This window comes from Magnolia sinica, chromosome 15 (genome assembly GCF_029962835.1).
Source record: "Magnolia sinica isolate HGM2019 chromosome 15, MsV1, whole genome shotgun sequence".
Classification (NCBI taxonomy): Eukaryota; Viridiplantae; Streptophyta; class Magnoliopsida; order Magnoliales; family Magnoliaceae; genus Magnolia; species Magnolia sinica.
In genome coordinates, this window is record NC_080587.1 from 67,686,851 (window position 1) to 67,702,359 (window position 15,509).

A 15,509-nucleotide genomic window follows, 5' to 3' on the forward strand; every position below is an offset into this window, starting at 1 on the left:
TCTAGGTCGGAAGCTTTGGATCATATTGATATTTGGTAATACAGGATTAATTAGTAATGGAACTAGGAAGTTTCCCTAACGATGGGGCCACTGTGATGTATGTTCATTACATCCACACCGTCCATCCATTTTGAAGGGTCGAGTACAACTTGTGAAAGTTGATGGGCCCACTGTATCAACTTTTTCTGTCCAATAAAATATCACCACGTCAAGAGTAACACCTTAATTACCTTAATCTAATCTCAATTTTTTTTATGTGGCGTCCCAACGTGAGCTTACACGAACCGTGGGCCCCACCTTGGTGGATGTATTTTACATTCATCTAGTCCATCAATCTTGCCCTGTGATTTGAGGGCATAAGTAAAAAAGCAAAGTAGATTCAACTCTTAGGTGGACCTTATTATAATAAACAGTGGTGATTGAACGTCTGATCATTAAAAACTCCTTAAGGCCCACCGTGATATATATATTTTTATCCAAGCTGTCCATCCATTTTGAAAGATTGAAGGCTGGAGTGGGCCACACTATAGGAAGCAATGTTTACAATGATCTCCACCGTTGAAACCTTCTTAAGGCCCACCAATGATGTTTATTTTCCATCTAACTTAATCGTAAGGTCACGTAGACCTGGATGAAGGGAAACATAAATATCAGCTTGATCTAAAACTTCTGTGACCCTTGGGAGGTTTTAAGCATTCGGCATTTAATCTCCACTGTTTCTTATGATGTGGTCCACTTTAGCATTCGATCTATCTCATTTTTGGGTTCCCCAACTAAAATGATTTTTCAAAATGGATGGACGGCGTGGATAACACATAGATCACAGAAAGCCGCACGGAGCCCCTAATCCCCGCCCTTGATGGACGGTGTGGATGTAGAATAAATACATAAGGTGGACCCGACGTTGAGGGCCGTCAAAAACACATCGAGGTGGGGCCACGGAGCTTTATGTTGCAGGAAATCCTAATCCTCTAATCTACCCTATCCATCCCTACTCGCGATGTATTATCATTATAACATACGCGACGAACCATTGACGGTTCTCGGACCATCTCTCTCGTTCTCGTAAGTTAGTAGAACGGAAAATCCGCCAGCTTCAAAATTTCAACCCACTGCAGCCTATTTATAGCAAATCTGAATGCATCTTCTCTCCATTTCTTTCCTTTCGACTCTGTCTCTCTTTCCATCCGCCACTAAAAACTCTTCACAACTTCTAGAATTAAATCCTCTCCGTTCATTTCTCCTCTCTCCACTCTCTCCCTCTCTTTTATGATCTGCTTTGGTCCGACGAATCGTATACAGCCTTTATTCATCCAAAACAGAAATCCACCATTTCTTCAGCTGCAGTTGATATCTGTAGCGAAGGAGGAGAATAACAATAAGAAGAAGAATAGGAAGCTCGGATCTCGTCCGTCCGTTCTCGTACTCCCGAAGATGGAACCGACGGTTGCGATCATCGCCGATGTCCCATCTCCCTTGATCCTGACATCCGGCGCCAGCGGCCGTGTCAACGCGCTGCTGTCGCTGCGGGCGCTGAAGGCCGTCGTGATGCTGTTGAAGGGATTGTTCCTGCTCTTGCTTTTGCCATTCCGGCGGCAGCCGAAGCGGTGTTGCAGTGGCGGCAGCAGCGGTGAGAAGGAGGAGAAGCAGGAGGTCGGGATTAGGAAAGGGGCCGGGGCGGGGGGTCTAGTGCTGCGGGTCCCAGCTGCGATGGTGGGCAGGAGAGGCGGCAGCGGCGGGATGGATCTGGAGATCGCGACCAGACGGGCAATGGCGATTAGGAGGGTGGAGCAGGATGGGGATGAACGGACGGTGAGGGAATTTGCGATGTTCGCGACGGCAAGGGGGGAGACAATGTTCACACAGTCATGGACCCCTGCGACGGTTGAGATCAGGTATGCGGAATTTCGTTGCTGTTGATTTTAATTTTTCAATTTTTAATTCTTTGTGTTCTAGATTGATTGGATTTTAGGTTTTGGTGCATCTGAGTTTGATGGGTTATAGCCAAATAAGCATACCATCAGATGGGCCTAGCTGTCCAATCATTCAGCCTACAAAAGAACACTAAAACATAGGCAGCAGCTCATGGTGTCCCATCCAATGGATGGAAATCCACTGATCAGATGGTCAGGATCATCCATCTGATAAGACCCATCTAAAGTGTCGCGAATTGGTTGAATGGTTAAAATCACCATCACTGGCCAATATCCATGCATATGATCAAATTGTGTGTGGACCATTAATTTATGTGGTCCTGCAAGGCACCATCCTTTCCATCCTTTGATCAGTATGCAGGAAATGATGCTGACATCTCTCTATTCTTTTTGTCAATGTCTCTCTAGATTTTTTAATTGATGCTGAATAAATTTATGAAGGCCACTAAAATAAAATATTGAGAAAAGAAGAAGAAGAAAAAAAAACACTGCTAGTTTTTGTCTGGACCAATCATCAAATTGCTGAAACAGAGGATGAAATGGTTATGTTTCCAAGGTTTTTGTCTCAGGAAGCATATTCTCTCGCTCTTATTATTTTCATTCTCAAGCTGTTTTAAAGGTATGCTTTTGCATTTTTAAATGGCATTGCTTTCTACGTTGGAAGGAATCTTACCTTCCTGATTCAATCGCCATTGTTTCGCTCTGTATCAGTATCACCCCCAACAGATTGCAATACCCAAGAAACTTTAGCTTTTCTGTTTTGGTTGTTTCTCGACCCATCATCTCTGTGATATGGCTTTCTTGTCTTTACTTGCAACATCGTTATCTTGGATTTACAGCATGTGATTGCAAGCTACTCTGATAATTCTTATAATGGCATGAGATCCTGAAGTTCTGTTCATTCTTAGGATATACTGCTGAGATACCTTTCAGTCAATTCTCATCATGGTACAATTTACTGCAGAGATTCCCTTGTGGAATTTCTCGTGGTAATTCGATATCCTGCACGTTTACTTTCTGTTAATTCTTACAATAAGAACATGATACTGTTCCAGATACTTTCTTTTCATTTTCACAGGTAATTTGTTCGAAGAGACGCTGTTATGATCTTTGGACTGTGATTAGTCCATCTCATTGTAGGCCCATACTATCTTTTTCTTCTCCTTAAAAAAAAAACTTTGAAAAAGCGAGGGTGAACGCATTTAATTGGTTACTATATCCCTGTGCCTGGGTGTAAGAAAAAACTTGAGGATCTATAGTTAACGACTGAGGACATGATTCGTGATAGAGTGGAATGGTGAGACAGGATTCATTGGCTGTAAGGCTTATATGATGATGATGATGATGCTGATGATATGTTGGTGACCGGGCCCCCTGATGAGATGGACTAATCACACTGAAAATCATTTCAGAATCTAGTGGAACTCCACTACAATACAAAGGCACTCTCTCCAATAGGCATGGGGCTTTAGGGGATCAATGTTTTGAATCTGTCTGACATGGACAAGGACAAGTCAGTTATGCCTGTCATTATATATTAAAATTGGGTTGGTGGTCCCAGCAAAAGACCTGTAGTGGGAATTTTTATTTGGGTGAATCTTGTCACCATCTGACCTGGTTGGGTAGTGATAAGATTCATTAAACTTAATACACAAGTTGGTAAATATTTTAATTAGGAAAATCATCCAGTTTCAAGCAGCCATTAGCTAGATGTTGAATCGTTTTTTCAACAGTGGAACATATACCTTAAAATTAAATTAGTCTCAGTGATACTGTTGGCTTTGGTGAAACAGATAATTATGTGTTTGTAGGATTTATGTTCCTGTTTCCAGGCCCTCAATATCTCCATGCAAGGGTTATGTTTCCAAGGTTGGTGAGTCTGAGGAAGCATATTCCTAACTCAATATCTACTTTGTCATGACATTTGATGTATGCTTTTCTTTTTTAAATGATATTATTTTCTATATTTTATGGAATCTTGTCTTCTCGATTCAATCACTGGTGTTTTTCTCTGTATCAGGATCACCCCCCAAGGGATTACAATGCCCAAGGAACTTTAGCCCTTCTGTTTTGGTTTCCTCTCCACCTATCATCTCTTTTATATGGGCTCATCGTCCTTTATATACAATCTAACATCATCTTTGATTTATAACATTTGATTGCAAAATACCGTTATGTTAATTCTTGTGATATTGGTACAATATACTGCAGACATATCCTGCTGTTTACTCTCATTATGATGCTTTTGATTCTTGTAATGTGCAATATACTGCAAGAAATACACTTCTGTTGATTCTGATAATTGAACAATAAAATGCAGAGATACCTGTTTCATAACAGTGCTATAGTGCAAATACACGCCTCTGTTATATTCTCATAATACTAAAATAAACAGGCACACCTTCCAATATGATGTGGCTTTGGTGAATCCAAATCATTGTCTGACTGGATAGTATGTTGGTCAGTAAACACCAAAATTTGGACAAATCTGGAATGAAACATTGATTTTGAGGTTTTAATATGGTGATGCCTCAAAAGAAAACTGTTATCCCCTCTGGTTTTGATTGGATGACTATACGATTCATTGTAAGCCCCTTTGACATGGGCATGGCCACTTTACTGATCAGTAAATGTTCAAATGACGGAAACTGCCCATTTTGCAACACTCATAGTGAGGTTTAATATGGTGGTTTCAAACTAGATTATTCTCTTAAAATACATTCATAACAATGATGTTATTGGCTTTAGTCAAATGACATGGGCAAAGAATTGTTTTGGGGTTGATTCCATCTTTCCAGAATTCCAGACTTAAAAAAAAAAAGAAATCATTTTCCAAGATTTCTAGTCTATTGATTGGCCCTGAATGCTGAATTTAAATAAGCTTATTTAATCATCATGATGTCATGAAGGTTATGTTGCTTGCTTTGTATCAGTGTTTCTGCAATATTTTCGGGAGTATTGGAAGTGTCTGTCAAATCGTCACTCTAGATTGATCTTTAATTCATGTGCAGCCTCCCCTTTGCTTGGTTCATTAATCTACGGTCCTTGTGTAGTTTCTTAGAAGACTTTAATAGAGAAGAAGGCAAGTATGCCTGTTAAGGAGGATATTACTAGGTAGAGATTTTGGAATCAATTCATTTTAGAAGAATCAGGACGGTTGGGATTTGTAAACAGCAGAGTCATTGGGTACTCAAATAATGGGATATTCTTAGTGTACGATAGCACTCTGTGATACTAGAACTGGATACTACACGGATATTTGTAAGATACTATTATCAGTCTCCAGTTCTATCAGTATTGTTATGTGATGAATTCCTAGCAATTTATTGGTAATTAAGCATTGGGCAGGATACATGTGTCCCAACCTTATCTAATGGTCTCACCTAACTTTATTAGCTCCTTACTTTCAAACTAAATCAGCGATACCATTTTTTATTTTTCACATTTACATGTGTCCTGGAGCAGTTGACTTTATTCCCTTATTTTTCTGCTATAGTTTAATGCAAGATTATTGACATTCATGTGTATAGAACTAATTCCTAATGGACATTAATGTGCCAAAATAAATCATCTTAAGGAGTGACCTAATAAATTAGCACCTTGCTGTGGTTAAGCCTTATATGGAGTAAATGGGCTAGGACTGTGCTGTGAAAACTAAAATTTTGAATAGGCCCAACCTAACAGGCCCTGTGAAAACAGTTCATTATCCAGGCCCAAACTGACACAGTCTGGTCAATTGTGATCCTACTTACACCATAATGGACCGCTCTGTGGTCACTGTTCTAATAATAGAAAAACAGATACTTGCACTGTGCTCCAGAATCCTGAAAGCAAAAGAGATGTGACCAGATGGTTTGTAGATCTACAGCTGCTACCTACCTTGAACATCACATAATTGCACCAAATAGAGAAAAATAATTTCTATCATGTTGTTTCTCATTTTCAAGCCTTCCAAAAAAGTAAAAATGTCATTAATTTCCTCATTGATATGTTCCAGACTTCCAGTTACTTTAATGTGAAATGGAGTACCATTCTAAGAGGAAAATGGAAAAAATCTATGTCTGCATCATCTATCATACGGTCATACTCTACTCTTTATGCAGTTCTACTCTGTATTCAAATAGCTTGGACTATGTATCAATTTTTGTATAGCCTTGTCTGAACCCTTGAACTTCTTTTCATTCCCTCATCAGCGATCCTGTTTCTCACCTATTTTGCAAACCATCACTTCCCTGTTCATACCCCAGCATCTGTTCCAGCTCTCACTCCTGCGAAGTGAATGAATCCTTTTCGTAGAGATCTGTTTTATAGCCCTTATTGGAACTAGGCTTCTTTGTTGAATTGTGCTGTTTTATAGTTGCTTTTGTGGGCATCACTTTTTTATGTTAGTGCAAATTTTATCTGTGGAAGAAATAATTATTCCTTTCCCTTTGACAAACTTATGGATTCCTTAACTACGGAGCAAGTTTAATTTGAAGAAAATAATCCCCTCAGCAACTAACAATGAAGTAGATTGAAATTTGAATGCCCTCTATCATCTCGTTTTGTGCATCAACTTTTGTTGTGTTTTTTATTGGGATCCCTGATGCTACTCTTTCTTAATCCTACTATTGCACGTGCCCGTGTTGCATGCATGTGAGATATGGGTCGATCCTAAGGTGGGCCCACCGTGTTTGTGTCGTGCACTGGAAGTAGGGATGTTCTGGACAGCTGGTGGGTCAGACGTGTGTCGAACTTGGGTCATTCGTTTTTCTCTAACCATCATTCTTGTGTTCCACCTGATTATTGGACCAGCCGCTTTTCGTCCAGCTACAGACACTGAGGGACCCACCCAATGAATGACCCAGATCTCGCAAACATGTCACACATTAACACATGTGGCAAGGGTGGGATTGAGAATACTGCCCTTGCAAAAAGTTTCTTCTAAAAAAGGCAAATGCTTCTTATCTTTGCTAATCGGGATATCTATTTTGTGTCTGTATCATGCAGAGGACTGATGGTTCTCTTACATGGACTTAATGAGCACAGGTACATGAACTTATTTTCTCTCTCAAGTTTCTTAAGGTCCTGTTAAAATGAATCTAAAGACATTTAACTATTGCTAAATACATTTTCTTCTTTGCACAACAGTGGAAGATACAATAATTTTGCAAAGGAATTGAATGCTAATGGGTATAAAGTGTATGCCATGGACTGGGTCGGTAGGTTCTCTACATCTCTTACACAAAATATGCTGGCCTGTACCTTCTTGGCGGGTCATGAGTTCTATCTCCGCTTGATTGCTTGAAGATTTTACTCGGAAGAACTATTTGTGCATCATTAATTGTTTTTCACAAAAGAAAATTATATGCCTATTTCATTATGGATCTTTGCTTAGCCTGTGCATACCTTGACACAGTTAAATGTGCCAACCTGGCACGTGTTGGACATTCACACCCCACATTAGGTGGCTCTACTGTGTAGATGGCATGACCCAAAACTCAGGCTGGTCAATTCATCAGGTGGGCCGCACATGTACTGAAATTATGAAGAGTTCCATGTTTGACATCCATGTGTTGCCTGCCCGATGGGGTCATCTACATGGTGGGGCTCCCCTGATGGCATGGCCTGGATGTCCTAGGCATGTTGGGTGTGTTTGCATACATTTGGACTTAGCAAAACTCATCTTTATGTTTCATTATTTGGTGTTATTGCTGTTCTAGTAGTATATGCTCTGTTGAATTCTGTTATTTTCATGCTGGAAACAGGAACCAGCTTTTTTTTTTTTTTTTTAAACACACGCACACACACCCCCACACACTCACGCTGGTGGAATTTCACCACCCATGGGTACTCGAACCTTTGTCCGGGAGTTGAAACTCCTGAGAGTCTACCACCCGAGCAAGAGTAAGGACCCAAACAGGAACCAGCTTACACAGGAAGTTAAAGCCTTATTTATTTATTTTTTACACATGCACACATACCCCACACACTCACGCTAGTGGAATTTCACCACCTATGGGTACTCGAACACTTGACCGGGTGTTGAAACTCCCGAGAGTCTACCACCCGAGCAAGCATAAAGCCTGAGAAGAGATAGATCTGTGTTAATCACTGGTAGAAATCCTTGATCATACAGTGTTTATTGCATTCTGTGAGAAGGTAACGATGAAGGTTAACATAGACACCATAGAGGTTTGCTGACCCTACAAGCTCCCTCTACACACATGGCAGTATGGCACACAAGCATGACCTTGGTCATGCAACCACTAATTAGCTGCACCCCCTGTGAAAATGACCTGGTGCAAAAATTGTGTTGGTTCACTCAGAACGTGGACCACCTCTAAGAGTCTATACAGAAAACATTTGACTCTTTAAAGAAGCTTGCTAACAGTCCACACTCAACATACACGTCCACTGCCTGATGACTGGAGTTGTGGTTCTTGTTCCAACTCATTTTCATGGTGGGGGGCTGTCCTATGCATTTCCTGGCTATGACTCACAGGTATTCTGCATGCTCGATATACCGTGTCGGACACAACATAATACTGGTACTGGTACTGGATGGTCAGAAGATGCTTGTAGGATATGTTTTAACTGCATCCTATTTATGTATTAGATTTGTTACTTCTGAAATCTGGACTTTTTACTTACATTCTGGTAAAACGTATGTATGCCTCCAATTTGTAAACAAATAACAAATTTGTTTCCTTTCTCATGTTAGAGAGAGAAAAAAAATGCTTGTTTGTTAAAACTACAAATAGTAGAATAGGTCAAATCATACTATTAAAAGTTATAAAACTGATGGTATCCCTTATCCACATCCATGACCTGCATTTTCAAAAATGGAGTGTTGTCCTATCTGCTTGGATGACCCATACACAATACAGGTTGGCACTCGTTCTTTGTTTAGAGGTTATTGGGCTGACAAACGGATAACCGCAAAATGTCATCACAGGTTGTTCTTTTAGTTGTAGATTATTGCACTCAACACAATTATTTCCATAGGTTAGGCTACTTCATCAGGCCTATCTGTCTTTCTGTGGCTTTTGAGTGAAGATCAAAACTGTTTATATTTTTAATCTACTCGGATCATATGTCAGAAAGTAACCTATACTAAATCTCTCACTTAATGATATACATTCCTCGGCCAATCCTTGAAATTGTGATTTCGACTTGTGAGGTTATGGATATCCTGAATTTGGTGACTCAGCAACTTATATGACTTGGATATACCTCAATAGAAACTCAATGTGTAGTGAAAGAAAACAAGAAATACTCACTGATGTGGTAAGACCTGAGTTGACTGGCATAATCTCACAAGTCTGGCCTAGTTGGGACCCATTGACCTGCTTTATTGTCATGGATTTATTTGTAAACCATCTTTCAACGAATTACAGCAATTCATCATCAATTTGAAACTTAACTACACAGTTTTATGATAAAGACAGCAAAATCTGAGAATCATATCCACATTCTTGTTTTGTTTTGCTTTTGTTACATTGGATGTGAATTCTCAAACTTTTGGCGTTTAATATTTATTTTCACTTAGAGTAACCAAATCGGTTCCTTCAGGGTCTGTTTGGATGGAGGGTAAATCCCAGCCTCTGAGGATTTATTTATTATTTTTTAATCTGAAAGGATCTGAATCCAAAAAAAGACCAACAGTTGGTTTATCCAAAATGTCCCCTGCTGAAAGCAGAAACCACTAAATGGGTGATACCTTCAATCAGTTTTGATCCTCTGCCACTCAAAATGAAATGTATTAGGCAAATCTACAATGTGATTCAAGCAGGAGGCCTGCAAACAGGCCCTTAATGAACATTTCTGCAGGAACCTGTTGTTCTTATTCAAATCTATCTTGTAGTTCCTTTGCTTGGTATTAAATGACAGATGTAGCTTAACTTGTATTTTTTTAATCTTTTGTTGATGATCATTCTTATCAGAACCACTTCTCAATGCAACTGTAACGTGCATGTATTCACACATGCATAAATTACATTGCATGCACACACACATGCACACAGATACAGATGTACATTGATTTGCTTTGATAGTTTTACATTATGCATTTGGTTCAGGTTCCTTTTTCCCCTTCTGTGAAGCACAACCACATGGATTCAATAATTTAATAGATTTTTCAAAGACTTGATACCATCCTAATATTGACAGTTTGAAGAGCTGAATCGTGCAACTTTTTATTGAATTTGGTTCATCTCCCTATTTATGATTTTTTTCCCCTTTAGGACATGGTGGAAGTGATGGGCTTCATGGCTATGTTCATTCCCTTGATGATGCAGTCAATGATATGGTATGTACTCTCTCACAAACTATGTTTATTTGGTGAAGAAAAATGCTACATGTATTTGCACAAAGAGGATTGAGAATCATAAGGCACATGCGAGTGACATCCAGGCTGCTTATTTGGTGCAGATTAGAATTGAATGTGGATGGTTGGTCAATTTAGTTTAATAGTCTTATTGGTTTCCTGACGAACGGCCCAGATCTTGCATGTTTTCCACGTAACCACATGGGGGTTCTTAGTTCTCTTTTCATGAATATCCTTAGCAGGGATCTTTGGTGAATGCCTTTGTGTCCTCCTTACTTCTTTTTTTTTTTTTTTTTTTTTTTTTAAATATTTGCAGAAAGCATTTCTTGAGAAAGTATTAGCGGAAAATCCTGGACTTCCTTGCTTTTTCTTTGGGCACTCAACAGGTGCAGCTATCATATTGAAGGTAAGATTTTTTTTGACGAATGGGTTTTCTTTTCTTGAAATGATCTGTATCAATTTCAATAGCCAAATTAAAAGCGTAATTCATTTCATAATTTGAGCCTTTATTTGGAGTCTCTCTTGTTTCATGGATATTTGAAGGCAGTACTGGACCCAAAAATAGAAACGCTTATAGAAGGCATGGTATTGACGTCGCCTGCAATACGAGTTCAACCATCTCACCCAATCATTACGGTAAGGAAAAGATATTGCACCAATTGCACATGGAAGCTTACTTTTATTTTAGCCATTTTGAAATATAGACTAATGATATATTCATATTCATGACTTCAACAATAGCAAAAATGCCTATCCTTTCTAAAAACAGTGACAATGTCCATGCGATCTGAGAACAATTTTACCACTCTTAGAATGCGGGGATGGTTTCCCAACCCCCTTCTGTATTAGTTTTTCTTTTTTAGTTGGTAAGTTGGGATCAAAAGGTCTTAAGTTGCAATTTACTTCTGTTGATCAGAGCTTACAGTCACAAAAAGTAAATGTTAGGATAGAAAGAGAAATGATTTGGTGTTTGTATCCATCACTGATCTTATTCATGGTTGGGCAGTGATGGGACATGATTACAGGCATATGGATTTGCTTTTTGAGTTTTATAATAGTTGATCAGATATTCTGAGGCATTATATGATCCACAAACCAAGGATGCATGGAATCCTTGAGCCTCCAATATGTTCTAGTGAAGCCCCTGGTTCGGTGATCCAGACGGTGGATCTGATGGGCTTCCACGGTAGGTGGACTTCCCCAAACTCACCTTGATGAAACAATCCTAACCCTTCGGCAGTCTATGAATAAATGGTTAGGAATGAAACACAACCATGGTCCACATTCAGCAGAAAAAGCCAAATAATGGATGGCTGTAATGATCAATCTGGGAGATTTTTGGGGCATCTGCAATCCAAGTTAGTCTCCATTTGATCGGCCATCTGGATCATTTGGCCATAGGCACCATTTGTACCAACTTAATGGTTGAGTATGCTGGGCAATTCCAGTATTCTAAGTGTCAGATTGTGTCATTGTCATCATGAACCAGATTGCCATGGAGTCTCACTCACACTTCTTTTGCGTTGATTGTTGAACTTCAGATCACAGCTTCAAAGAATAATGAAGCTGGGACATTCTTGCTACTAGTTGACAAAATGATGAAGCTGGAACATTCTTCCTACTAGTTGCAACCCATAGATTGGTTTTCCGTGTAACTTGTGAATCTGAATGAATCCGTCCCTTCCTACAAAATGACAAAACCCAATCCAGATTTTGGATGTATCTGGCATAGGGGTACAACTCGGGCAGGTTGGGTGAGGTTGAGGTCAACCTGAGCTCGACCCAATGTCAAGAGGATCCAAGTGACCCGACCTGAATTCCAGCCCAAGGTGCCCAACCTATGCTTGACCCCTGGCCCAAATTCATGTGATTATTCCCAAATCAACCTAAGCCAACCCAAATTTGGTACCCAACCCAATTACAAATTGAGTGGGCCTTTCCCACCCATACCTGAGCCAAGGACCCTGACAACCTTTACCTGATCCAATCTTAGGTTGGGTCAATTCCAAGTTGTAGCCTTTATCTGGCATTATCAAGAAAGCGTTGATCTTTCAGTCTGGATCATCTATATTTCTTTTTGAAATGAATGATACATATGAAATCTCAACATGGGATCTCATGTTGCTAAGAACAACTCAAAATGCCTTGGGCCTCGTTTGGATTGTGAAACCCAGTTTTTGTGGGCCTCACTGAAAACATGTCAACAGCTTTCACATTTTTTAAAACTTTTATTCCATGGAGCTGAGAAAACCAGATGTTGGTCAGTTTGTCATAAACTCTGATTTCTGAGAGAAAAAGATGCCAAAAATAGTGAGTGTTTACCAAGTGGGTCCAGAGAAATTTGGTTTTTGCAAAACTTAGTTTTGTAATGCAAATATGGCCGTTAGATGTCTAATGTTACTGAATGTAAAAAAGATGACATGACTTTATAGCATTTAATTTGCACTACAGTCATGAGGAATTGTACGATCCTCAACTTGGGGAATTTGTAATATCCTCAGTTCATTGAGTTTCTACCATTTGGTCCCATTATACACTCATCAGAGTGGGGAGGTAGTAAGAAAAGATTTGATGACCTATGGTCTCACTGAAATTATGGCCCTTGATAGAGTGGAATGGTGGAAAAGGATGCATGAAACTGACCCCAATTAATCGAGATAAGGCTTAGATGAATGATGATGATACATTGATCAGATGATGATTGATGGTCCCAGTGTTTATTGTCCATGTCATCAAAATCTCGCTGATTGGAAGACTATATATATATCCTTACTATCTTTGGCTTTTTCTTTCTTCTCCTTCGAAAATGGACCATTCCTGGAACTCTTTCTCCAACCATTTATTTTCGGTACACAAATCAAATGGTTAGGGTCATCCCATCAAGGAGATTTCTGGGCCATGATCTATCCATGGCAGGCACATTCTATCATTGTCCTTGATAACTAAACCATGGACACCACTTTCACATACAACTACTTGCATATCCTGTGGTCAAGGATCATAAAATTCATCTTATATCACATTTAACAAATTAGGGTGAGTTTGGTTGCACCAAAATATCATGATTTATCTGTCTAATTTGGTGCAAATTTTCATGATATTTCATGAAATCTGGTGGAACCAAACACACCCACATTGAGATAGAAAATGTTTACATTTTTGTTTCAGTCACTCCATACAGAAGATATTACATGGATGTTAGTAGAAGTTTCCATAAACAGATTTTCTTCATGTCCTTGATGACAGGTACTTGCACCAATCTTCTCCTTTTTCTTACCAAGATACAAGTTCAGTGGTGCAAATAAGCAGGGCCTGCCCGTTTCCCGGGACCCAGAGGCACTAGTTGCCAAGTACTCTGATCCGCTCGTCTTCACTGGCTCCATCCGAATCAGGACTGGCTACGAGATCCTATGCATATCGTCTTACTTGCAACGGAATCTCCACAGAGTCAATGTTCCTTTTCTAGTCCTCCACGGCACTTCCGATTCTGTAACTGACCCGGAAGCATCTGAAAAACTCTACGAAGAAGCATCTTCATCAGATAAATCCATCAAACTGTATGAAGGGTTCTTGCATGACCTCCTCTTCGAACCTGAACGGGAAGAGATCACAAAGGACATCATCAACTGGTTGAATTCCAAGCTGAAGGCGTAGGTGGGTGGTCCACAGAAGGCTTAAAAAACAAAAAAAGATAAGCCAAATGGGCTGATCCCCCACGGAATTGTGATGGCCACCTTATTGCTAGTCGTTGGTCAATGAAATTGATGGGCGGATGTTGTGGAACAATCACTGATTGTTGTTGTTAATTGGCCATTTCTTTGTCGGTATTGGCAGAGGTCACCTTAACTGAATTAGTGAGGGAAATGAGTTTAGAGGGGTATTTGTAACGATGAACGACGGGTAGATGTTGTCCTGGGTTGAGTTGTGAAAGGGAGGGAAGAGTTTGATGGTTTAAAGACTTACTATGGATGCTTTTTTCTTATGTTGAGATCTTCATTTTACTTGCAAAAAGCAAATTTTACTTGGCTAAACTAGTTATGATGAGTTCTTATCAGTTGGCATTATGGGTGATTATCAGCCAAGTGGGACCCACTTCTCATTGCCAGTCTTTGTTTGACAGGGATGCACTGATAACAGATTGCTGTCATTTGGACATCTGTGGGCTGTGAGATCAAGCAAGGTACAAGTCCATTCGCGGCATCGAACCAGATCAGGTATTACTGAGTCCAAGTCGACCCGGATGAGTTGAATCACACACGGGACTCGTCCGAGTCTTAAAACCATGCTGCAGACATGGTTTAGACAAGTATCACCAGATAATTTAAACACATGATCATAGTAAAAATAAAAACATAAAAAAATACTTTCATACTTCTATTATCATGCTAAAAACAGTTCGGCCCGCCAGCAATTCAAACAAAAGAATGCCTGTTTTGCAGTTTTCTTAATTCAAAGCATTTCCAAAAATAACCATTTATCTGCACCATTCGATAATATCCAAGCACATACATAATCATGTTTTGGCATTTTAGCCCCATGTATTAGCGTCGTATTAGTGAGTTCTTGTCTTAGCTAACCGCTACTAGTGTTTGGCGCTGGACAATGACTTCAAAACAATAGGTGGTCCACCTAATTAATGGAAATTTGAAAATTTTTAAGTCCTTTTCAATGATATATAATACGCTAATTGCCAATTAGTGGCTTTGATTCTATTGGTAAGTCGTTTTCGTGGTGGTGTGATTGGTGGGCCACATGGTTGTTGTATTTGGGAATAAATCAAATTTGAATATAATAACTATATTTTAACTAACATTGGTTATTCTAATCTAATATGAAACTTCATCATCCATGACATAGTCGCTTCTTACCTAGATGATTATGCATGTAATAGTATTACTCCGCCCATGCATTAAAATAAGATTAGTTTATAATATTTGTGGATGCTGTGGATGTATGTCACAAGTGGGCCGACGGTTCGGCAATCCAGACCATTTGTTTGCCGTGTCCCACTGTGGATGGACGGTGCCACAATAATCTCCTGGAACGGATGATCACAGGAACCAATGGGGGTATGGTCCATCTGCGGTGGGATGCAACAGACAAGTGGTCTGGATTGCTGGAACCATGTGGCCCACTTCTCAGAATTGGAAACCGGGGTATACAATGCAATGGTGCGTATGCTACAATTCCTCTTAAAAGGACGTTGGAGCTACACCGTACGTGGGTATGCTAGCTTTGGAGAAATTTACGACTGTGGACCCCACCTT

At 39.7% G+C, this 15,509-nt stretch overlaps 1 protein-coding gene across 2 annotated transcripts; it reads left to right on the forward strand.

The window, feature by feature from the left end:
• The first annotated feature begins 1,082 nt into the window (after window positions 1–1,082).
• LOC131227237 (uncharacterized) lies at window positions 1,083–14,273 on the forward strand. 2 transcript variants are annotated; one of them, XM_058222991.1, is made up of 9 exons: window positions 1,083–1,895; window positions 2,504–2,553; window positions 3,728–3,803; window positions 6,924–6,962; window positions 7,065–7,135; window positions 10,160–10,224; window positions 10,559–10,648; window positions 10,786–10,878; window positions 13,489–14,273. In XM_058222991.1, the coding sequence occupies exons 1-9, from the start codon at window positions 1,270–1,272 to the stop codon at window positions 13,894–13,896; spliced, it is 1,518 nt and encodes a 505-aa protein (XP_058078974.1). In that variant the 5' UTR covers window positions 1,083–1,269; the 3' UTR covers window positions 13,897–14,273. The 2 variants fall into 2 exon arrangements, with proteins under 2 accessions (XP_058078974.1, XP_058078975.1); XM_058222992.1 differs by lacking the exons at window positions 2,504–2,553; window positions 3,728–3,803 and having other exon boundaries at window positions 1,089–1,895.
• Window positions 14,274–15,509: the final 1,236 nt, after the last annotated feature.

Bases quoted from the DNA above. Each gene is read 5' to 3' on its own strand.
- LOC131227237 (XM_058222991.1), top strand. From the start codon at position 1,270: ATGATCTGCTTTGGTCCGACGAATCGTATACAGCCTTTATTCATCCAA. The intron at 3,804-6,923 runs GTTGGTGAGTCT...TGTATCATGCAG, and splicing joins GCAAGGGTTATGTTTCCAAG to AGGACTGATGGTTCTCTTAC. The intron at 10,649-10,785 runs GTAAGATTTTTT...GGATATTTGAAG, and splicing joins GTGCAGCTATCATATTGAAG to GCAGTACTGGACCCAAAAAT.